Source organism: Callospermophilus lateralis, chromosome 13, assembly GCF_048772815.1.
Source record: "Callospermophilus lateralis isolate mCalLat2 chromosome 13, mCalLat2.hap1, whole genome shotgun sequence".
In the NCBI taxonomy this organism is placed as follows: domain Eukaryota; kingdom Metazoa; phylum Chordata; class Mammalia; order Rodentia; family Sciuridae; genus Callospermophilus; species Callospermophilus lateralis.
In genome coordinates, this window is record NC_135317.1 from 15168683 (window position 1) to 15192749 (window position 24067).

The following is a 24067-nucleotide window of genomic DNA, read 5'->3' on the forward strand; positions in this document are numbered from 1 at the left end:
GCGTGTAACCACACGGGGTCCCCAAGCTCCCTCTTCCAGCAGTCATCAGAGAAGCCAGGTCAGGCTGCCGTCACAGGCCTGCTGAGTCCTGTCGGGGTTCTAGGTGGGACTTTAAAAAGCAGAGATCGTGATGCTAAAAGCACAGGGAGCTTGCTGAGGGCAGGCAGTGCTGCGTCTGCAGGGCCTCCATGAGAGCTGCTGCTCACCATGACCTCCAGCTCTGCTCCCACCCGTCCTTTGTCCCTATCGCTGCCAGAGGCAACCCCTGAGAAGCCTGGTGTGTTCAGGACTGTGCAGACTTCCTGGGACAGGAGGGGAAGGCAGGACCCTCCGCACTCACTGGCCATTTCTATCAAGTCTCCATTAAGCCACTGGGAATCTGCAGTGTGACCTCACCCCCCAGGACCCTCCACCCTCCCCAGGGGCCCTCGGTGGGCCCTGCCTCTGCCTGCATCGCCCTCCTTGGGTCCCACTCAGGTCACCCAGGCTTAGGAATGAGGGCCCTGTACCCCTGAGTGACCTCTTGCCTGTCACAGCACACATGTTTGAGGAGTCGCTATGTCTGGAGTTGACTCACCGCTCCCACTTCCTCCCGTGCGTCAGTGGCCGTGAACTTCCCCAGGGCCCTCCTTCGCTCCCCAGAATGGATGGAATATTATCCTGCCTCACCTCCTGCAGATCGTCCCCACCCAGCAGAGAGGCCACTGCGACTAAGGGGGGCCTGCTGGACTTCCTCTCTAGGCCTTTTATTTTTAGCAGCTTCATTGAGATAGAAGTCCTACTGAGAACTGTACTGTATTCATGGAGATGGCTGCCATCACCACAATCAACTTTAGAAATTTTTTCTTCATCCCAAAAAGAATCCTGCACCCAATAGTGGTCACTCCCCACCTCCCCACCCCTGGGCCTAGGTAGCCTCTGATCTTCTGTGTCTCTGGTTTGCTTTTAAACACACACCTGTGTTCACCTTCTCTGTTAGTCATAGTGCTGGCCATTTGCTCTGTTCCCCAACCCTGACCCCTCTCCTTCTGTAATGATGTTAGTTTTCTGCTGAGTCCTCAGCCTCTCTTACCTAGGGATCTGCATACTCCTGGCCTGGCTTCAGGCTGCCGCCTCCTGGTGCCACCTACCTGCTCATCATGTGCATTTCTCTTGGAGACTGACAACATACTAGCTTTTAAAGGTTCTGAGAATTCCCGGAGGGAAACAAGTGTTTTTCTACTGGTTTCTAAAATTGGTCACGTGACATTGTGTTTAATAATATTTGTTGTTAATTTCCAATTCTGCCGAGATTGTTTGAGAAATTGAGGGTAAATTCTTACAAGTGGAATTATTAGGGCAAAGCATGTAAATGTTTGTAAGACTCAGACTGGACGGAATCCTTGGTGACCATCATAGGAAACTCTGTCTTTCACTGAGGTCTAGAAAGGGATGGGGCTGCAGGGGCCAGGACTGAGGGAAGTGAGGAAATGCTTTCTCTGTAAAGGAGTGGGGGAGGGGCAGTGGGGGCAGGCTGGGGACCGGTGGGCCTCACTGCCTGTTTGCAACTGGGGAAGCCATTCCGTAGGTCCCAGGCAAGGGACACAGCATTGCCCAAGGAGTGGGAATGAGCAGAGACCCCAGAGTACCCATGGATGAACCCTAATCCACCCAGACCCCTCCTCTGTCCTCCTGTGACCAAGAGCTACATCTGTAGCAGGTGCCAAGGAGCAGAGAAGGGCCGATGTGGCATCCCAGGATTGAGCCCATGACCTGCAAGCCGGGTCTCTGCTGTGAAAAGAAAGTTGTATATTTCTATGACAAGGCCGAATTTTAAAAAAAAGATAGTGTAGCTGCTTCTCCTGGCTTTGATATTTTGAAGAAGCCTCTGTCATTAAAAACAAGATCCTAAGTACTAACAGGAAGGCTTGTTGAATTGTAGGGTTATTGTTAAATTTTGTAACAGAACTTCAGAGTCAGGTATTAATCAGTTCCTTGCTCCTAAGTGAGGCTGTAACTTACTGTGGGCGGCAGGGACGTACCAAAGGTGATGTGCCTGGTCACCATCCCATGGCAAGTGGTCAGGACTCAGGCAGGGACACTGACCTTTGGTGCCATGACCAGAGCCCCTAGGATCTCAGTGTATTCATGGGTGAACCAAAAGGAGTTTAGGATAGTGACAAAGCTTCTGTCAGAAACCACAGCATCCCTCCAGGTAGCTGGCAGGCTCACCTGCTGGGGAGGTGGAGACAGGGAGCCACCTGACTGAAACCTGTGGGAACACCTGTATCCACCCCCTCCGTGACTGTTTGCCCTGTAGTCCTCCCTGGTGGCACATTCCTGGCAGTTCAAGGTGACACATAGTTGGATGGGGGCTGGCTGCAGCAGTGTGTTTTCCGTGTCCTGCTTCTTACCCCACATGTTGACACTACTGCTCTGATTTACAGTGGGTTGGCTGCCCCGCCATTTTAGAAGGTTTTACATTTGAACTACCACTGGTCAGAATGTTCTAATAATCCACAGCTCCATCGTGTATTACGTCAGGAAGCTCGTTCTCTCTAGGTCAGCATTTCCCCAGTAGTCCTGGGCTGGCGATGTCAGAACCACATGGGGAACTTAGTGAACTTGAGATCCTGGGCCTCTGCCTGGCTCTCAGAACCTGCCCCTGGCCCTCTGGACTGGGATCTCCAAAAGGGGGCCTGGGGCTTGGTTTTTTTTTTAAAAGTTCCCCAGGGGATTCCTCTGTATATGAAATTCTGAGAAATGTTGAGAAGGTCATCAGAAGAATGTTTTCTAGAAGATTCCTAAGGGTGCCCCACATATCAGCCCACAGTCTCTCTGAATCCTCAGGCACCTGAGGTCCACTAAGGGTTTCCTGGGGTTCCCCTCAGATACCCTTCCAGCAAACCAGCTCCCACTTCCTCCTCAGACAAGGGACAACTGTACTCAACTGTGCCTACTGTGGTTCCAGGGTTGCCTGTGCCTCCCACACACCAGGGCCCAAGCTTCTGCTGGACACTTTTTCTTTGGCCTCAGGCGATATGCATCTGACCCTTAGACAAATACTGCAGGAACTGAGCAGATCCTGAGAGGAGTGCCATGTGCAGAGGGTAGGCGCATGTCACCAGGGGATTCCCAGGAGGGTGATTCAGGTTAAGGGGTGGTGGGGCTCCCGAGAACATTGTGGCCTAGGGATGCAAGAGAAAAGGCCCAGAGGTCAAGGGCAGGTTAAGAAAGTCCATACAGAACAGTTTGCTTAGAAGTAGGGAATGAGTCCTTTTTTTCCCCCAGCTTTATTGAGCTATAATTGACAAAAATCGTGAAATTCAGGGTGTGCAATGTGACATGTTGACGTATATGTCTATAGTGAATGATGCCCACAGTCACTCTGATGGAGACTCCGTCGTTGTACATGGTTACTCCCATTTTCTGCGGGGAGAACACTTGAGCTTTACCCTCCTTGCAGATTTCAAGTATGTGACATGGTGCAGTTAACTGTTGCCACCAGGCTGGGTTAGGTCTCCAGGACTTGCTGACAGGGATCTGGAGGACATCACGCTAAGTGAAACTAGCCAGGCACAGACAAGCACTGCCCATATCTCTGCTGTGTAGACTCTAAAAGATGAACTCGTAGAAACTGAACAGGAGGGTGGCTGGGAGAGGGTAGGGAGATGTTGGAGGGTCCAGACCCGCTGGAAGATGGGTCCCCTGAGCTGCCATGCACATCTCTGGAGGGAAATCCTCACCTCTCCACTCTAGATTTCCGCCTTTCCTTCCCTTAGTGCACTCACCACCGTTTAAGCACCAGGGGTCGAGGGAGAGCCAGACCAGGAGCTCACATGCTGTCACTCTGCCTGGCCCCCCAGAAGCCCACCGAGGTTCATCCATGAATGCAGTGGCAGCCATGCTTGCCTGGAGTGGGAGCCAGTGGGTTCCTGCTTCTGCCTCTCCTTCACCTGCTCCATGGCTCTTCCAGGCGGAATGCCACACCCACCGTGCCCGCACATCAGCCACTGTGCCTGCATGCCAGCCATTGAGAAGGCTTCTGAAGCACTGGAGAGAGTGTAATCTGCAGTATTCCTCTTAGAGAAAAACAGTCCAGTTCAATACTCTGTACTCCCAAGATGTTTTGTTATCTGACACTGCAAACGTGAGGTCTGGGTAGGTGGGCACATTTGAGCAATGCTAATTTGGTGCCAGTGAAAATTCTAGTGAAAAGGGTGAACTGTTGTTCTCAACCACGAATGTCAAAGTAAGAGAAGCACTTGGCAGAAGATCAGTGCCACCTTCACTTTGGTTATCCTTTTTAAATCATTCTAACCATTTTTAAATAACTTTACTTCAAACATTTAAAATTACATGCATGACTTGAAAAATCAGTGTATATAACAGAAGTTCTCACAGAAGGTGGCCGTCTGTTTCAGGCAAGGTGTGCAGGCCTGGGTGTGCAGGCGGGTTCCAGGTGGTGGCGGCATTGTGTCAGCGTGGGTACACTACCCTCATTGTTTCCTGTCATTGCAGGTGATCTTCAAAGCCAAGTCTAAGTACTCTCCAGAATTACTCAAATACCGGTAAGTGTCCAGGACGTTCACCTCCATGGCAGAAGGTGAAAGCGCTGGTATGTAAAGCACTTGGCGGCCCTCCGTGAGCTCCTGGAGTGATCCTGTGTGGTGACGTTTGCCTGGGAGATCGTCTGTCTTCCTCGTGAGAGTCAGACTCTGAGTTAGGACTTTCCGGGTCTCACAGTGGGTGCTCCTTGTTCAGCAAGAGCCTGGTGCCTTGGCCGAGCAGGGAGGAGGTAGATAGGAACCCATCTACTTCCTAGACAGGAGGTAGGCCCGAGGGCCACTGGAGAGGCACAGGGCCTCTGTAGAGGAAATGGGTTTCCTGTGGGCGCCAGTGCAGGGCCAGGTTCCCTTCCCACCCCACGCACCCCTGGTCAGGTGCCCCTATGGCAGTGCCTCTTCCCTGCAGCCCCGTTGCTAGCTGCTGATGGTGGGCAGGCTCCATGTTTTCCAGAACCCCTCCTTCTGTTGCCCTGTCTTTGTAACTTGCTGCCAGACTCTTGCTGGGGTTCATCCACATCCAGCAGAGAGATCCGGGTTTGACCCTTCAGTACACAGAGGAGGGAGAGTGGGTGAGAAGTGTTTGCTCTGCTTATAAAGATGTCCTAAGTGACACAAAACTTTGCAGAATCAGAAAAGGCAGCATATGCCCCATGCCTGTAGTGTGGTGCATCTCCATCCTGGGCTGCATGGGAAGAGGTAGCACCACATGCATTTCCTGTGGGCAGGATCAGTAGCTTTCCATGGATTTTCAAAGATCTGCGACTCCCTAAAGCCAAGAGCCAGTGGCTTAAAGAATGGTCAGAGTTGGCTGGAGGGGCAGTGGGAGAAAAGGCCTATGGGAGGGCAGGACCAAGGAGCATGTTCTGGAAAGGCGAGTCACTGTCCTGGGTCAAGATGAAAAATTATTTTGTTACTTTAAAAATAAGCTAAAGTTGTTTATTTAAATGCAGTTGGTCCTCCCTATCCTTGGCTCCATGGATTCAATCAACAGTGGGTCAAAAATATTCAGAAAAGAATTGTATTCCATCTGAACACATACAGACTTTCCCCCTTATCAACAATCTAATGGTTGTCTATATGGTGTTTATAGTGCATTAGGTGTTAAAAGTCCTCCAGAGATGACTTAATCTGTGTGGCAGAAGTGCAGGTTCTGTGCAGATACCATGCCACTGCTATAGAAGGACTTGAGCAGCTATAGACTTTGGTAATCTTGAGGTCCTGAGACCAGTACCTGTGGATATGTATGTAATCTGAATTATGTTGAGAGTTTAATGTAGTGTCTCTCAGTTTACATACAAGGAAGTGACTTAAGAACGATCCTCTGAAGTTCAGCAAGTGGCTGGGGCCAGTTGGGCAGGTCCTGGGGCTGTGGGAGCTGCCTTGTCTTGTTTCTCTCCTGCTCTCTTGAGCTCTCTGCACTGCTTTTTGGATAGTTCAGTTTTCATTTCCACCAGACTGTTCAACTGGAACTTCAGAGCTCACTGGGAAATGACCGTTGGTCCAGAAGAGGCTGAGCATCCCTAATCTGAAAACCCCAAGCCCCACAAAATGCCCTCAAAATGAATTTTGAGCATCATGATGCCACAAGTGGAAAAATCCACACTTGATCTCAAGAGAGGGGTCACAGTGAAAATGTCGGCACGCTAAAAATGCTATGTGACATTAACTTCAAGCTCTCTATATAGCATATATGGATTTTTTGTTTGTTTGTTTAGACTTGGGCTCTGACCCCAAGATATCTCATTATACATATGCAAATATCTGAAAATCTAGATGTGTGTAAAACCTGAGAACTTCTGTCTCTTGCATTTCGGACAAGGAATATTCAACCTGTCGCGAGTCCAAGGAGATGGTTCTCCCGCTTCTGGTGACAAATACAGATCATCTGGGAGTCCTAGAATAAGAAATGAGTGAAATCGGGTGGAGAAGAATATATTCTGCCTGGATCAGGGAGCTGATCCATCCTGGACATGACTGGTTGAGGCTGGGTAATTAGGCATCTCTTAGAAGTAGAATAGGAAAAAACTGGTTAGAGAGGAAATGGCTAGAAAAGCTTTTGGCCTGGAGCACTAGGGCTGGGGTCCTGGGGTAGAGTATCTGCAGCAGGACTGCAGACCCCGGGCTGTTCTCACTGGGAGGAGGACTCTCAGAGATGGAGGGAAAGATGGGAGGTGGGGGACTGTGATGGGACCCAGATGTTAACAGTGAATTTTTGGGCCAGAGAAGGTGGAGGTTTTCTTGAAGCAGCAGGGAGAGGTTCAGTGGGAGAAGCCTGTTAACTCAGACCTAATAATTGAGTTGCCAAGTATAATACGGTCCTAGGAGTTATTCACATTGGGGCGCAGTCTTTGTATCATCTGTTTAACTTCCCATTTCTCTTAAACTAGATGCCACTACAGATGTTTTAAGCCACTATTTGTCCCTGAGATGCTTTGGTCTGTGGCTTCTCAACAGGCTGGCTTCCCTAATTCAGTCATGACTCATCTGAGATGAAACACGAGCCATTAGTCTAGAACTAGTTCAGGCTTCCCATCCCAAGCTGCTCCGGCAGCAGTTCTGTTTTTGAAGATAATTTATATCAACCCAGCCAAGAACCACTTTATTTCCCAGCCAAAAGCCCCCCTCTCCTAACACATGAGATGGCTCAGAGTTTTGCTGGGGTTGATGCCAATTTGATTCAGTTCTCCTCTTTCCCAGTCTCTCTCTTAATCTCTTTGGCTCAGAAAATGCAGTGCAGGGCATGGGAGTGTTCAAGAGTACTTTGATTTTTAAGGATTTTCAAGTGTTTTCTTTCCTCTTTTGATTTTGAAGAAGTACAAAATGTAAGGAGCCCGGCTTTGTATTTCCCTTAAGAAGTCTATGATATTAGGAGAGGAATTCAAACATCTGCAACCCATAGATTTTTTTTTTGTTTTTTGGTCACCCCCCCTCCCAGAGGCAATGTCTGAGTTGGCAGTGCGCATGTCCGCCTCTCCGGGGCCAGTGGGTGGAGTGTCCTGAATAGTGGCCACACACACCTCTCGCGGCTCACCAGCCACACTGACCCTCCTGGTCTCAGAGTGATCCTCTAAGATGTTGGCTCATATGATTCTCTTTTCCTTTCATATTTTCTCTCATTTTGCCAGGGTAGACTGTTTTTGGATTTCAGACTGTTTGCATAGACTTCACTGACTGAGCATCTCTAATCCCAAAGTCAGAATTCTGAAATGCTCTAAAATCTGAAAACATTTTGAGGTATTGTTCAGTGCTCACAAAGTTTCCGATTTCAGAGCTGGGGGTGTGACTCGGTGGCAGAGTGCTTGCCTAGCATTTGCAGGGCCCTGGGTTGAATCCCCAGCATTGCAGAGAAAAAAAAAAGTTTCTGATTTCAGAGCCTTTGGGGTTTCAGATTTTTGGGTTAGAAATGTTCAAATAGTATAGTCATGTGAAAAAAAAGAAAACACACCTACCAAGCCCCTCCCCTCAATGTAAGCCTCCTCACTCTACAGCGATGCCTGTCGCAGGTCCTGGTCTTCACGTGCATTTCCCAGGACAGAGCTGTTCTCATACTTCCAGTTCTGCGTTCTGACTTTCTAACTTATATGAGATCGTACATATTTTTTTTCCAAATTCTTTCTAATCTCCCAACACAGCCTCTTTCTTTAAGTTGATAGCAGACTTCTGTGTAGCAGGCTGCAAAGCCTCCAGAGGCTCAGGGCTAGGATTTGATAGAAATCAAGAGGAGGAAGGCTGCAAGCAGAATGGTCAGCTTGCTTGAGGATGGCGGATGGAGACACCCAGCCAGGTTGGGAGCTTGTTTGGCATCCTTAGACGACCTGCCTTGGTGACTGGGTTAGGGTTGTTGAGGGCCGAGGTGAGTTCTGGCCAGAGCTAGGAGGTAGCGTGGCAGCCACGAGGTTGGCAAAGGAGGCGCAGATTGGAGAAGTGGGTGAAGAATCTGTGGACCTTGACCGTGGCTTATACAGAGGAGTGGGAATTGGAGATGACCTTCACAGTTCACAGCTCTGTGAAAAATCATGTTGCTTCTTACAAAGGAGAAAACTCAGAGCATGGTTGGGAAATCAGAAGCTGAGTCTAGGACACGCTGGCATGAGGGACAGGGCCTCCTAATGGCAGGCCATTGGGGCCTGAGTCTGCTTGGGGCAGAGGCAGAGCCTGAGATGAGATTTTTGAACTTGGTCATAGAAAAGTTGTGGTGGAAGTTGGAGAGCGCACCCAGGACGCCTTCCTTAAGACAAGGAATGGGTGGGTGCAGGGCTGCAGGAGATGGAGGGGAACCCAGGAAGGCTGAGCAGGCCTCTGAATCCAGTGACCAGATGGCAGAGCTATTTACATGCTTGTGTCATATTTACATGCGAGTGCCAGGGAGCGGGTGATAGCAGGAGGAGGCAAAGACTAGAGGCTGTCAATCTAACAAGGCAGACTGGGGTTGGTTGTGGAGGCCCTGAGAGTTGAACAAGGAGAGAAAGCAGAGAAAGGAGACTCTGGTCCCATTAAGTCCTCCAAGAAGCAAATCATCTCTGCAGAGAAGAGGAGACTGTAACCCAGAGTGGCCCAGAGACTCGTTTCATGTCACAGCTTCAGCTCAGGTGATGTCCTGCTCCATCTGCCTACCACACCACTTTCTCTCCTTGTGCACAGGCAGAGGGACTGGCAGGGGAGGAAGGAGTGGAGTGAAGGCTTGGTGGCTTGGTGTGGAAACCCAGATGGGAAAGGGAACACTGGGAGTAGCTGTGCCAGTAGTGGGTGCCTCATGCAGTGGTACCCAGCAATGTGGCGCACCATGCCTGTTCTCCTTGCCCTCTACCCTGGAGGTGTGTTCCCAGGGCACATTGCTTTTTCAATAAAAGGGGGATAAGAATTTACATCTGTAATTTAATCATATGAAACCACAACTCTGAGGAGTCACGTGGAAAGGTCCACGGTCAGTCTGTGCTGTCTCCTGGGCTATGGCTGCCACTGGATGCCCTGTGTATGGGACCCCCCCTTGCTGTGACGAGGGTTCTCCACATCTGCAGGTGTGTGCTTCACAAAAGCACAGCAGAGCTCTGTGAAGCATGGAAAATGGCTTCCAGGAATCAGAATGCAGATTGGTGACTCCAAGTGGCCCTGAGGTCTCTATCCCTAGAATGCATAATGGAGAACAGACAAAAATCTGTAACAAGTCCCCCTGAGCCTGGCACTGCCCAGCACCCCGATGGCATCTTTTTAGAGATGGTCTTGGGCACCTGTCTTGCTCCAGAGAGGAGGGAGGGGCCTGGCCTGAGGTTGCACGTGTGTTGTCTCATTTCCTGACTCTGACCCAGGGCACACCACAGATTTCAGGAAGGGGACAGTGTCCCTGTGGTGAGAGGATCCTGGTGGAGACCTAGGAATGGGAAGCAGAGCCTTGTGGGCCGGGGTGGGCAGGAGCCAGGACCACTCACATACAGTGGCTCAGCCATTTGGGGCTGGGCGCTTCGGAGGGTCCTGGTCCTTTGGTGCCACAGTTTCGTTGGGGAGGTGCTGCGTGCTGAGGGTGGTGGCAGAGGAGAGAGTAAGTGGATTTGAAGGGCCTGATCAGTGACCATGATCTGGAAAGGTACCTGTCCTTGGCACATCGTTAATGTTTCCTTTTCCAAAGATGTTTGTTCCTGCTTGAAAAGCCTCCAGTGCATGGTGACCCACAGTGGAGTCACTGAGACTTCACAAGACCCCAGGCACAGCACCAGGGGGCTCTGTTCACAGGGGAGCCCTGCTGGGACTGGCAGCTCTTGCCATGCCTGAGTCCAGGTCCCTGAGTGCCGACTGTGCTGCTTTCCTTGGCCAGGTGCCAGCACTTCCATCAGAGCTCCCCGGAGTGGAACTGCTTCTCTGGGTCTCGCTTGGGCTCTGCGCCATGCCACACACGGCTTCTTCAAGACTCCAGCAGTCACCTTGATTGCTCCTCTGCTGCTCATCCTTGCATGTCCCCTGTGCTGCTGCCCACACTGCTTTGCTCTGCCATCCCCAATGGCCTGCCTGTGCCTCTCAGCCCACGGGTCTGCACACCTTGTCCCTGCCTGTGGGGCACACTCGGTCTGTGCCGTGGCACTTTCCCCAGCACCTGAGCGCAGGCCTGAAGAGGTGCTTACAGTCCTTTCTCCCCTCCTGGGCAGATGTCATTCCTCCCATCAGGTCCTCCCTCAGCAAGAGACCCTCCAGCAGCTGTGGCGTTTCCAGGAGACAGGAGGGCAGACCATGTTCAGATGCCCAGTGTAAGGTGTTTTGTATGAGTCCTTCTCTTTCCCTCTGGAAATGCATGTAGGGAGTCCCTGTCCCTACTGTGTGCACACCGGGGTGGAGAACAGCCTGAAACTGGGTGTCACTGAACTTGCTGCCTAGGTAGGGGCAGGCGGGGGGTCATCGCCTCCCCTTTTGTTAGGAGCTGTGCGAGTCTATGAGGCTCCAGGGAAGCAGATGTCTGAAATCATGGGTGTGTGCAAGTGTGTGGGGGAGTTGGCACAGCTCTGGGTGACCTCTGCCAGGCTGAGGGCTGTGGCCTGTGGGAGCCAGGCAGGCTCAGCACTTTGGTAGAGCCCAGGGTCTGAGTTTCTTGAGAGACTTTACTGGTAGGGAGTAAGTATTCCAAGACATGAAGTCCCTTTCACCTTGGTCCAAGTGTCTTATTTCACACTTTAGCTGCACGCAGAATGCAAGCCTGTGGGTAGGCACTGGCCTCAGCCTCTCTCTCCTCTCTCTGTACCAGTCTCCATCTGTCTTCTCCCTCTCCCTGTCTCTGTCCCCCAGCCTGCCCTGTCATCAGTAATATCTGAAGTTGGGCCTAGAAACCAGGTTTCCCTCGTCCTGATCTGTGATAGCTTTTGAAGATACCATCAATCCCTGTGTAGCTTCAAAAATCTTTTGATCAAGAGCTCTGTATCCTCTGACTTGACTCATGGACATCCTCAAACCATTCCATTTCTGAGTTCGAGAAGCCAATCCTCATCTGCACACCTCCTGGGTGGGGTGTGGATAAGCCTGACTGCACACAGGTCTCAAGCAAGGCGTGTTCTAAACTGAGTTTGAAAAACTGAGTTTTATTTGTCTAGCTATGGCACATTTTCAGTCACATAAATGGACTCCCTTGATGACTTTTGGACTCCATTAATGACTTTTGGGGGGACAAACTGCATTGTACAAATAACTGTATCACACAAACAGCTGTATGTGAGTGTCTGTGGGGACTGCTTCTGGGACCTGAAGCCAAGTCCATGGACACTTGTCTCTTATGACCTACACACGTCCTTCCATGCAGTTTAAGTCATCTCTGGATTACTTAAGGTACCTAGTCAATGTAAATGCTTTGTGTAGATGTCACACTGTATGATCACAAGAGAAAGATTCTGTACGTGTTCAGTAGAGAGACAAAAATTACCTGGGTCTTTGGTTGAGTCTGAGATGTGCACCCCGTGGCTAAGGAGGGCTGGCTTCCCTTCATCCTTACCACCAACCTGTGAAGTAGGGACCATGTGGTCTTATTTTCAGGTGAGGAAACTAAAGCTCAAAGAGGTTACAGTTTGCCTAATTTGCCTACGATTTGGTCTAACCATGCAGAATGGCCAGTGCTCACATTGGATCCCTGCCTCTGTGCCCGAGCTTTTGACTCTCAACATGTCTCCATCCTTGTATATGGGAGTGTTCTGGGGCCATTTACATGAGCCAGCCCATACCTGAGAGAGCTCTCCTCGTGACCTCCTGGAGATGGGGAATATCATGAAGGACCCTTAGGGGCAGAATTTGTGGTTAGTCTGTCATTAGTATCTGGAAATGTCTGTGGCCAAGAGTCCGAGCTCTTTGATGTTACCTTTGGTGCATTAACTAAAACACATGATGACTTCCCTCTGACATGTACCCAGCATGCAGGAACCGATGCCTTCAGTTTCCCTCTTGTTCTTTCCAGGTTGCCTCTCTACCTGGCCTCGCTTTTCATTAGTCTCGTTTTCCTGTTGGTGAATTTAACCTGCGCTGTGCTGGTGAAAACGGGCAACTGGGAGAGGAAGGTCATCGTCTCTGTGCGAGTGGCCATCAATGACACGCTCTTCGTGCTGTGTGCCGTGTCTCTCTCCATCTGTCTCTACAAAATCTCTAAGATGTCCTTAGCCAACATTTACCTGGAGTCGAAGGTAGGGTGGGAATGTGGTCAAGAATTTCCTCTCATAAACTCTGTTCTAAAAGTAGTTTCCTGGTTTGCAAACAGGACACAACACAAATCTTTTTCACGCCTGTCCTCTTGCAAATGATTAACTACACAGTGGTCGCCAGACAGGGGAGTGGGAGTTCACTGAACCTTGTAGGCAGGAAATGCTCCGTGCCAGATGGCTCAGTGTGTTGGTGTGCACAGTCTGATTTGTAGATAGAGTTTAACCCAACACTTTAAAGGCGGGTAGGATGGGCTGTACCAAGAGCACTAATAGCAAACAGTCATGTGCACGAGCAGATGTAACCCTCACAGCTCTGTGGGAGGAGACAAGATCTCATCCCCACTTTATGGGTCAGAAAACTGAGGCATGGAGAAAAATAGCTGGCTGTTGGCCACATGGCTATCAGGTGCATAGCTGAGATCCACACTGTGGTGTCATGCTTGCTGTTGCACTACCAGGGACCCTAAATCCATTCGGATGCCAGACAGCCCTCAAGCAGCCTATCCTTAGCAGTAGGGATGCCTCCTGGAATTCAGAACATTCCTCTCCTGATGAATATTCAGAAACAACTAGACATGAGCAGGAGGGATGTTCCTGGACTATTCTTTTCTCCCATTGGTGTGCCTCACAGCCTAGTCCCCAACTAGAATGAAGGGCAAATATGCTCTGGTACTAAAGTGCTTGTGGTCAGCTAGGTTCCCCAGATTTCCTTCATAAACAGACTCTGAACCTCAGCCCAGAAGCTTGGTGAGCATGGGGGCCAGGAGTACTGCTGGGCCCCAGCCCCTCGCCTTTCCACTCACCAAATGGTTGAGTGACATCTGTAGCTCTTGTGCTGCTGAGGCGCAGGGCCTGGGAGTACCATGGCATACCTGTGTCCATCTTTCTTGGGGCCCATTTGCCAGAATGTCTGATATGAAGGGGCAGTTTGTCTCCCACAATGTCTTCAGAAGGGATCAGATTAAAAATCTGTGCATCTAACTTCAAATATATGAAACCCTCATCAGGATGCTCATTTAGCTGACCTCTTGCAAATCTTGCAAGTTAGTGTGACGAAGTAGTTCTTGGATTTATAAATTGTGATGAATTTCAGATTTGATTTTACCTTTACTGTTTCATCTTCTACTTAGGGGCTATTTCAAGGATTTTAAAAAAATTAATTTTTAACAGTTGGAGTTAAATCATAGATTGTCAAAATGCCATTTAGCTCACCCATATGACACACAAGCCAACAGAACTACTGGCAAAATAATGTTTTGGATTTAGGTAATGACTTTCAAATGCAAAACTCAAAAATCAACTTTAGTGTTTTTTTGGTAATGTTATCCAATTCTCGCTAAGGCTCTTTAACTGACTTTAGAAATTGATAGCTTTCTAAGGTGGGGCATGAGTCACAGATTTCCATGTAATCCCAGGGTCACATCAGGACCTCTGTATTTGCAGCTTAGAAGGCTGTGGATTTTGAGGAAGAACTCACATCTGGTACATCTGGTGCACTATCTCAGCATATTTGCTCCTAGCTGGTCCCTCAGCCCGACCCAGCCTGGGCTCATGAGCTGGGAAGTGATTTTAGAGAAGCCCTCTGGCTTTGTGGCTCTTTATAGTGTAGGCCTTGGGCAAAGGACTCATATCTAACCCTATTAAAAGCATCTTCCAACCAAGGCCCAGGTCTTCCCCACAAGAGGCTGCCTAGGATGCGAGGAGGGGTGGACACAGTGGGCCTGGGTGTTGGGCTCTGACAGAAGCCCTGAAGGCCACTCCTGCAGTGCCTGAGCCCCTGAGGCTCCGGGTGACAGCAGGTGAGGGAAAGGGATGGGGCCAGTGTCCTGGACCTGGTGTGACCCACCCGTGCTGGCTCTCTTCCAGGGCTCTTCCGTGTGTCAAGTGACTGCCATTGGTGTTACCGTCATCCTGCTTTACACCTCGCGAGCGTGCTACAACCTGTTCATCTTGTCGTTTTCTCAGATTGAGAATGTCCACTCCTTCGATTACGACTGGTACAATGTATCTGACCAGGTCAGTGAGGATACCATAAGGGGTTTGCTTTGTGGCACTCCAGGTGGCAGAGGGTAAGCCCCTCACTTGTTTTGAATAGCTGAGTGACTTCGAGAGGACTTCCCGTGTGGTATCTGCACCTTCCTCTGTCTGATGGGACCACAGTACCTTGCTCCTGTAACATTTTCTGAGAAAGCTAGGTGAGCTATGTGTAGGTGTGTGTGTGCACATGCACACAAGCACACAAGAGTACCCGGCATAGGTTCACAGACTCCATTCTCCTTTCCACTTCACGGTTCGTGCTTAGAAGTACTTAAAATTTTTACCTGCTTCCATATAAGATGGTGTTATTAAAGGGTAAAATTTGCTAAAATAAATTATATTAGGTTCAAGAAAGTACCCAAAACTATGAAGTTTTGAGACTTTTTAATGGAGCATGTATACAACAGTGATGAGGATATTATGGTTTAGTAAAAGCTCATGGCACCAGGGGTCTAATATGATTCTCACATTTGATGAATTCATAATTTATAAACTGTAAGCAAAGGAATGCAGGTAGTGAAATGTCTGACATCCATGCTCATAATAGCTCAGAAGAGTCAAGAATGAGAATGATCTGGCATTCACTCATTTGACATATCCTGACTTTTGGTGTCAGGCTCTGAGCAGAGTGCCAGGACACAAACATTAACTGTCCCAGGGCAGTGGGGAGGTTTATGGTCTGAAGGCAGGCAGGCAGACGATGCATGCACATGCGCACGCACACACACACACCATTACAGTACAGAAATGTCTCTCTACTAGAAGTCTGTTGGGTTGATGGACTCCTTAGGTTTCCTTGGAATAACAGTGCACATTAAACTATGTCCATTGCTAAAATCCCAGCAGAACTGAATTAAGACAGTGGGAGAAAGAATAAAATGACCAGGATGATCCGGAGGACAAGATGAAATCAATGAGAGGTCCATGTGAGATGTCATCATTGGGAGAATCGAACAGCAGCAATAACACAGCAATCCCAGACGGGAGAAAGCTGGGCCAGGCACTGGCAGGGTGTGCCTTGTTTTAACGAAATCCAATATATAAAAACCTAAGCTAAATAGTGACCAATTATGAATACATCTTTCATAATGCACAAAGGATTTGCATATTGCAGAATGTACATGTGTAGACCAGTGCACTCAGACTATTCATGCAGCTGTCACCATCTACCTCCAGAACTTTTCCATCTTCCCAAACTGAAGCTCCATTAAACAGCAAAGATTTAGTTTTAACAAAACATTTGCTTTTCTTTCAGTCAAGAGCTTATAATTACCATAGATTGAGAGTATAATCAAACAAAATGCTTTTGTTTGGGGGGAATTATTTTGTTATGATGATCTAGACTTATGTGTCATAGCCCAAATAATTTAGGAACAATAAAACAAATGGCCATAGTTACACACGTTCTTGGTGCAGACTGGAAAAAGTTGGCTGAACTGTAGTATAGGTGAAGGATGTGAAGTGTGATTAGGGTCCTTCTGGAAAACGTAGTTTTGGTTCCTTTGTCTTCCACATGATGCATTAAAGAAGGCGAAAGGAAGTTAGGTGCCTGGCCCTCCAGTGCCTTCTCCTTGTTTGAAATGTTGTTCTTTTTGAAGCTTCTCACATCTGGGTCCCCTTTTCTTATGGACCGCCTGTCTGCTGAAGGGAGAACACTGTGTTGCTGAGCCCCACTGGCCATCTCCCTGGGCCAAAGCCCAATGTCTGGTGCTATAAGAACTTGATAGACTAGCTAGACTTCAGTAAGCTTTAAAGGGTATAGCTTATGTGAAGCTTAAAAATTTGTTTATTCTAGGATGAGAGTTAAGGGTAAATCACATGCTACTCTCAAGAACTGAGGAGGAGGCAACCTAACAGTCTACTCAGTTGTTAAATCAGCATAGATCTAAGTGAGCAAGTTAAATTGGACACAGTTTTGGGGGATGAAGTCATAAACATCAGAAATTGGGTCTTTGGGTATTTTATATGACAATTATTCATTCCTTATGTAAATAATCCTGAAAGGCTGTGACTATTACTCGATTACCCAATGCACATTTTAGTGGAAAGGAATCATAACATAATTATGGTTCTGTTTCAGAATTGAGTCAAATGTATTTCCTCTGTCATTAGTTTGATGATGCCATCTCTTCCCCTTTTTATAGGCAGATTTGAAGAATCAGCTGGGAGATGCTGGCTATGTGGTGTTTGGAGTGGTGCTTTTCGTGTGGGAACTCTTACCCACCTCCTTGGTAGTTTACTTCTTCCGAGTTAGAAATCCTGCAAAGGGTCTTGTGAGTATGCCATTTTATATTAGCAAAAACATCAATTTTGCTCACGATACCTGCAGTTAGAATCTTTGCATAGAAGAGAGAGCCTCCTTTATCCCATTATGGTACAAGTGCCTTGGCTACTTTGGGACTTTTTTCCCTTATGTGCTTACTTTATAAAAGAAATGCATCTTGTAGCCTGGGGAGTGTGATTATTTTTCCTAATGCAATAAAGACTCACTAATATTTGAGTCTGGATTTGCTGTGCACCAAATATATACTTTTCTCGTAGCAAAGAAATGATAAATTCAGTTTTTCATCCTACAGCGTGTGGAAAGGGACTGGGGCTAAAGCCACTCTTCCAGTTTGGTCACATTTCTGTTCAACTACCTTTATATAAATGTCTCTATGGGGGCAGGACGGAAAATGCTAAAACTACATAGAGAAAGCTTCTACTAGGGGCTTTGCATCAGGTTATTCCAGCCACTCAAGCTGTGGTAGAATTTCACCACCTTAATCTCAGAAAGGTTATGAGTGGATTTGGGCTATGTGAGAAAAGGGTAGGTGAAAGCATAGAATGAAATCACAAATAAGCTGGTCCTTATCTCATACCCCGAGGATAATAACTTGCTTTATTCTTATTCATCTCTGGATAGTCACTGATGATCCAGGAATACAGAACAATGAGGCTGGGGTGAGGCAAACACTGGCCCAGAGGCCCTTGGATAGAGAACTGGGATGAAATTCAACAATGTACATTTCAGAGTTTTTGAGAAATGAACTCAATTTGGGGGCAAAAACAGGATGAAATGACCATAGAGACAGGCTATAGAAATAGGTTAAAAACCTTTCCCACTATGATTTCATCACTGTTTTATTTTCTGTGAATGCCCACAGGATTATACAGGTTTATATCCAAGCAGGACTACCAAATTTGGCTAATTTGGGCATTTTTAATGAGGGATTAAACAATGAGGACTCACTGTTGAAAACAAGATGGGTTTTATCTATGCTGATGCAGTGAACACCCCAGCATAAAGGAAGTGATCTGAACATCTTATCTTGGGTGATGCACAGCATCTGGAAGGATGCTGAATGATTATCTCTTTCTAGACCAACCCTGGAATGGTCCCCAGCCATGGATTCAACCCCAGATCTTATTTCTTTGACAACCCTCGAAGATATGACAGTGACGATGACCTTGCCTGGAACATTGCCCCTCAGGGACTTCAGGGCAGGTAAGACCCTGGTTCATATGTAGGGCTCATGAGGAAGGAGACCGCTACACCACTGAAATGGATTCCTTCATGAAAACCACATAGCTAGGTCGTGCAGGACCTCTAGCAGATTATTTTACATAAGTGAAATATGAATGAAAGGACTGACACAAAATTTTAAAACCCCACGACATTATTACAGTGTCCTAAACACTATTACATGGTTGGCATTCTGTAATAGCTGTGCTGTGTGGATGCAAATGATGTTTAAAAGAAAGTCAACTGCAGAATTTCCCAGAGCCTAAGGTGTTGTTTCAGTCAGCATTTTTTGCTACTGTGCCAAAAGGACCAGAGGAGCACAACTGTAGAGGAGGAAAAGTTGATTTGAAGGTTCATGGTTTCAGAGGTCTTAGTCCATAGAAGGCTGGCTCCATTTCTCAGGGCTCGAGGTGAGGCTCAACATCATGGCAGAAGGAAGCAGCTCACATCATGGTGATCAAGAAGCAAAGAGACTCTGCTTGCCAGATACAAAATATACACCAAAGCCACCCCCAATTTCTACCTCCCTCCAGCCACACCCTACCACTGTGAAACCTTATCAGAGGATTAATTCACTGATCGGGTTAAGACTCTCAAAACCAAATCATTTCTTCTCTGAACCTTCTTGCATTGTATTACATCTGAGCTTTTGGGTGACACCACATCGAAACCATAACAGTGTACTCTGACTCTCTAAGAGGGAAAGAGAACACTAGGCCATGAAAACGCTCAACAGAACATAACTTGGGAAATATTAGTCTGCCTGAAGTCAGAGCCTTCCTTGGTGTCCAGGTGTTTCAGCTATGCTCACTGCTTTGTGATCTCATACTTGCTGAGCCCCTCCTGTTGCTGAGTTTAAAGATTTATCCTGTCAATGTAACTTTGATAAGATATGCACCCCTGCAGATGGGAATGGAACCCAGGGCCTCAGACAATACTAGGCAAGCCCTCTATCACTGAGCTATACTCCTAGCCCTATGCTAGCAATAGGAAAAGTCCTTAGAAAACTTTAAAAGTACTCTGAAGAGGGTCCTTGCCTTAGGGACAAGAAAAGCCAGGAGAATACACTGGATCAGGGAGGAGAGAAATCCTGATTAGACAGAATAAAAAAAGACAGTGGCTGGGAAAAAAGTAGAAAGCAAACCAATACACAGGGACTATCAAGCTGAAAAGCTGTCCTCCAAGTCAGACTCGGAGCTCCCCGTCTTCCTGCACTCTTACCCAGATACCTCACTGCATTTCCTGTTAGCTGCACTTGCTGCTGCAATGGCCTTAACCCCTCGCCTGTGAGAAATGCCGAGACTTGAGGGGTTCCTACCACCTCTACAGGGAAAGAAAGACCTCCTCCTCTCCACTACAGAGAAGAAAATGAAGACCGCTTACTGTACTACCCACATACTGGGTACTGCCCAATATGTGTACAGGGATCACTTCCGTCCCCACAATTAGCCCCATGAGGAAGGTGAGACACAAGAGTTATTTGTCCAGACACACAAAGGTAGTAGTGGGCTATCATTCACAAGGATTCATTCATTGATGGAAATATGACTTGTTTCCAGGTTCTAGTGATGCTGCGCTCTGAAGAGTGCAGTAGAGGGGCTGGGGTTGTAGCTCAGTGATAAAGCACTCGCCTAGCATGTGTGAGGCACTGGGTTCAATTCTCAGCACCATGTATAAATAAAATATAATAAAGGTCCATTGACGTTTTAAAAAAAGTTCAATAGACCATGTGCAGGCTGCCAGCATGGTGCACAGGACCGTTCTAAATGGGCTTAGTGTATACCAGTTCCATCTACTTAACCAGACATGTCATGCATTCAGAATATGCCACTTTAAGACAGTGAAACAAAATTTTTTTTTTTTTTTTTTTTAAAGTTTTGCTCCAGACTACTATGACTGGGGACAACAAACTAACAGTTTCCCAGCACAAGGAGGATCTTCACAGCAAGACTCAACTTTGGATCCTGACAAACCAAGCCACGGGTAGCATCAGTTACATTTTAATTGAAGATTCCTTTGTTGAAAATCTACAGAAAGACAATGACAGCTGAGTTTTTTTGGGGGCACTTTTCCCTAAGAAATAGGACTTGATTTTTTAGGTTTTTCTAATGGCTCGATAGGGCAAAGCAATAATTTAGATTGATAAATTCTTATTTTCAGTACTAATAAGCGAGCCTGGCTATTTCATTGGGTATAATTTAAAGAAAATCTGTACTTTTATAAAAATGTATTTTATATAACTTAAATAATAATGCTAAGAATACTAGGGTTTTTCCTTGAGAATGTTATTGCAATATATGTTGTAGTTTGCACATCTTTTATGCATAATTCACTTTAAAAAGTATAGAATACATGGTTTAAGGCTTTTGGACTAAAGTCATCCTTACCTCTGAAGGTCACTCGGATTCCTCCACATTAGTAGACTCCTAAAATACAATTCACATCCAGAAAGCCAATTGTGACTGCAGTGTTAAATGACATGGAACATCATCAGCCTTTAAGGAAACTGGCTCTTCAGAGTTTTCTAAAGATCCAGATGTTTGGTCTCAATCTTATATTTGCCCAAAAGTCTGGTACTTCCTTTTATCAGGACACCAATGCATGCACTTTGGTGAGAACAAGCTGATTACATTAACAATGTAGCTGACTGACACTATTAAACCATCCTCTGCTTTATTCATAGTGATTTTGCATATTTTTTTCAGCCCAATGAAATTGAATATCCATTACTTCAGGACTATAGCCAGATTCCACCTTTCCTAACTTGGCAAACATCCACTTCTCAAGGAGAAACCATGAGGTTCCCAAGAAGGCGTTAATATACCCCTAGCCTTTAGGTTGAAATTCTCTGGAATTGATAGTTTTTCTGTAATATCCAACCACATTTAAAATGCCTCTTGAACAGCTCCACAAGCAGCTCAGCTGAAAGCTGCAGGGTTTGAAATGGCAGTGGGGCTCCAATAAGCTATTGGGGTGGGGGATTTTCCAGACAATTGCTGAAAGAGCTCTCTATGAAATATATCCTGGACCAAAAGTGCCATTGTAAAACCTCCAGACCTCCACTGTATATACTCTTGAGCTGCCCATGGGGAGGCTGAATGCTCTGATTTTCCACACAGCAGACCTCCGGTTCTAGAGGAAGTATCACTGCCATAGAGAAAGGACTATTCCACTCCACCTCACCTTAGAAGTTTCATCTTGGGACAGAAGGAAGGACAAGTGGTAAGGATTTTAAGATCTGTAGCTCCTACTTCCCACTCTGGTCTTCAGGAATAACTGATCTCTGGACATTAACTTCACATAAACAACTCTACTTTCTTCTCTGATGGTCTTTAAAATTGGGATCTCCAAATTTCAAATGGGTCACGATTGGGTTTTTCAGAAAACCTTTACCCTGCATAATCTCAGAACAGAGTCTTTCTGAACATGGAATAATCTGGGTCACCTATTATTTAAAATACCATTTAAAATAGTTATTGCCAGGGAAAATTTTACACCGAAGCAAAGCCTGCACCAATCATTCAGATTGCCTTAAAACAGTATTATACATTGTTACTCTAAACAGTGTTAAGAAACCCCCATCGTGGTCACTTTCTTTTTCATGTTTAAGGAGTTCATAGTATTAAGGCAAAGTGCATATATACCCAGGAAAGAGAACTCCAGGATCACAGGGCGACTCTTGCGTGCTTTTGGGCCACATTGTCTCCCACTGTGCTGGGAGAATTCAGGCAGATGCACCATATCCTGCAAGTCTTTTTATTTTTTTTTAAACAAAGTCCTGCACCCTTCACTATTTGGTCAGCTAAAGACAGGTGTATTTAAAACATGGTTTAAGGCTTTTGGACTTGCCCGTTCTGCCCTCCTCTTTTTAAAAAAGTAATGCTAAACTTTTAGGAATGTGTCAGCCCACACTGGAATATAAACAACTGTCAGACTCTCATCCTCTCACAGAACCATGTACCCTACAAGCTGCAAGATGCTGCAGGAACACTGTAGGAAGGAAAAAGCAAGTTTCCCGAGCTTCTGAATTTACTTGCCCTGCAAGGTATGCTAGCAAAACTGCTCTTTATGTGGAATTTTGAATGCTAAGAGGGGCAGAGGAATGATTTCTGGTTCTAAAATGCCCAATGTTCCCTTGTTTTAAAGTAAAATGAAATTTAAACCCTGATAACGTGCAAATTAAAAGTGCCTGGAGGAGAGGTAATACTACTGAAAATTCTGTACCACCACTGTAGTCTGATGCAGCATTAAAAAACTGCATGCAAATGTTTCTGTGTGACTACTAAAGACATAGCCACCTCTGCAACGAAATCATTCTACCTGCTCTGTGGAGGTATTTTTCATTGGCTTTGTTTCCATTTTATAATTAAGGAGTTCTGCTTAGTGGTGACATACATCTGTAATCCTAGTGACCTGAGAGGTTAAGGCAGAAGGCCTGCCAAGTTTGAAGCCAGCTTCAGTAACCTGGCAAGACCCTGCCTCAAAATAAAAAGGCTGGAGATGTAACCCAAAGGTAAAACAAAACATTCTTGGGCTTGATCCCCAGTACCCCCTCACAAAAAGTTCTGATTATTATAATATGGGTATCCACTACATTTAGTTATGCCAATTCTCTCACGTTACCACATTTTTAATACTGTGCTGGTCCCATGGTCATCAGCTTAGATCAGGCAAACTCAGTAGTCCCTCCCACTTTCCACCTTAACTAGGCAAACTCAGTAGTCCCTCCCACATTCCACCTTAACTAAAACTCATATGATAACTGGTCTTTGGGGGTCCTTGCTGTTGAGCCCACACTTAATCCCTTTATTAATTTATTCAATAAATTAATCCCTAGTTTATTTAATTACAGCAAATAAACATTAACTCCAGAGATTCAGAAGTACTGTGAGAAAGATTTTCATTTACATCTATATATTGAATACTACTACAAAACTACTTTTCTTAAAATTTTGTTTGAGTATTAAACCCAGGGCCTCAGACATATTAGGCAAGTTCTCTACCACTGAATTTTTTATTTTTTGGTGCTTCAAATTGAACCCAGGGCCTTGTGCATACAAGCCAATCGTACTACCAACTGAGCTATATCCCCAGCCCTGCTTCTAGTTTTTTAATAGGTGAACCTACATTAGAACTAAATAGGTCTTAATATTTTTTAAAAAAATCCTTGCATTTTAGATTGCTATATGATAATATTATACACTGGAGAAAAGTGGGATATACATTTATACTTTTTATCCTATGTGAGAATTTTATTAAAAACATTTCCAATTGTGCATAAACTACTTACAACTTCTTATAGGTCCAGATGGAGGAATTGTTGGAATGATCAGGATAAACAGTAAAGTTCTTCTCAAAGACTCTATAATAAACCACTTCAAGTGAGGAAACCTCAGTTAAAAGGGACAGTGTGCATAAGGGAATGGGATTCCATGTCTATTGAGTCATTCTTTTGCTACACTGGTCTGTGAACTCAGGAGCAACTGTATGTTAACCCTATTCTTGGCCCTCAGCAGGGACACATGAAAAGCCCTATCCAAAGCCCTGCTCAAAATACCTAATGTCTGCTGAAGACATCCCTGTGCCCCAGCCCAGGTCTGTATCTGATTGCTGTACCTTTGCCCCATCCCTCTGGGCCAGGTCATGGTGCTTTATCCATGCAGTGCAGAGTATGATGTGCTGCTCAAGTCAAGTTACAGGTTCAAAGTCCTCAGATGCAAATCCAGTGACTCAATAGCTCTTGGCATCTACCTGCTTTCTCTAGGTCTGGATTCCCTAGTACTTTCTTGTCCTTGAGCCATGGCTGACCCCTGGTC

At 46.4% G+C, this 24067-nt stretch overlaps 1 protein-coding gene across 1 annotated transcript in view; it reads left to right on the plus strand.

Moving 5' to 3' along the window:
* Positions 1–20931, plus strand: part of Gpr137b (G protein-coupled receptor 137B) — a 32538-nt gene extending 11607 nt beyond the window's left edge. The window contains exons 2-7 of the mRNA XM_076832075.1: positions 4501–4550; positions 12469–12691; positions 14576–14725; positions 16891–17019; positions 18109–18233; positions 20127–20931. Coding sequence (XP_076688190.1) covers positions 4501–4550; positions 12469–12691; positions 14576–14725; positions 16891–17019; positions 18109–18233; positions 20127–20238 — 789 coding nt within the window. The 3' untranslated portion in view covers positions 20239–20931. The remainder of the gene's footprint in view (positions 1–4500; positions 4551–12468; positions 12692–14575; positions 14726–16890; positions 17020–18108; positions 18234–20126) is intronic.
* The last annotated feature ends 3136 nt before the right edge of the window (positions 20932–24067 follow it).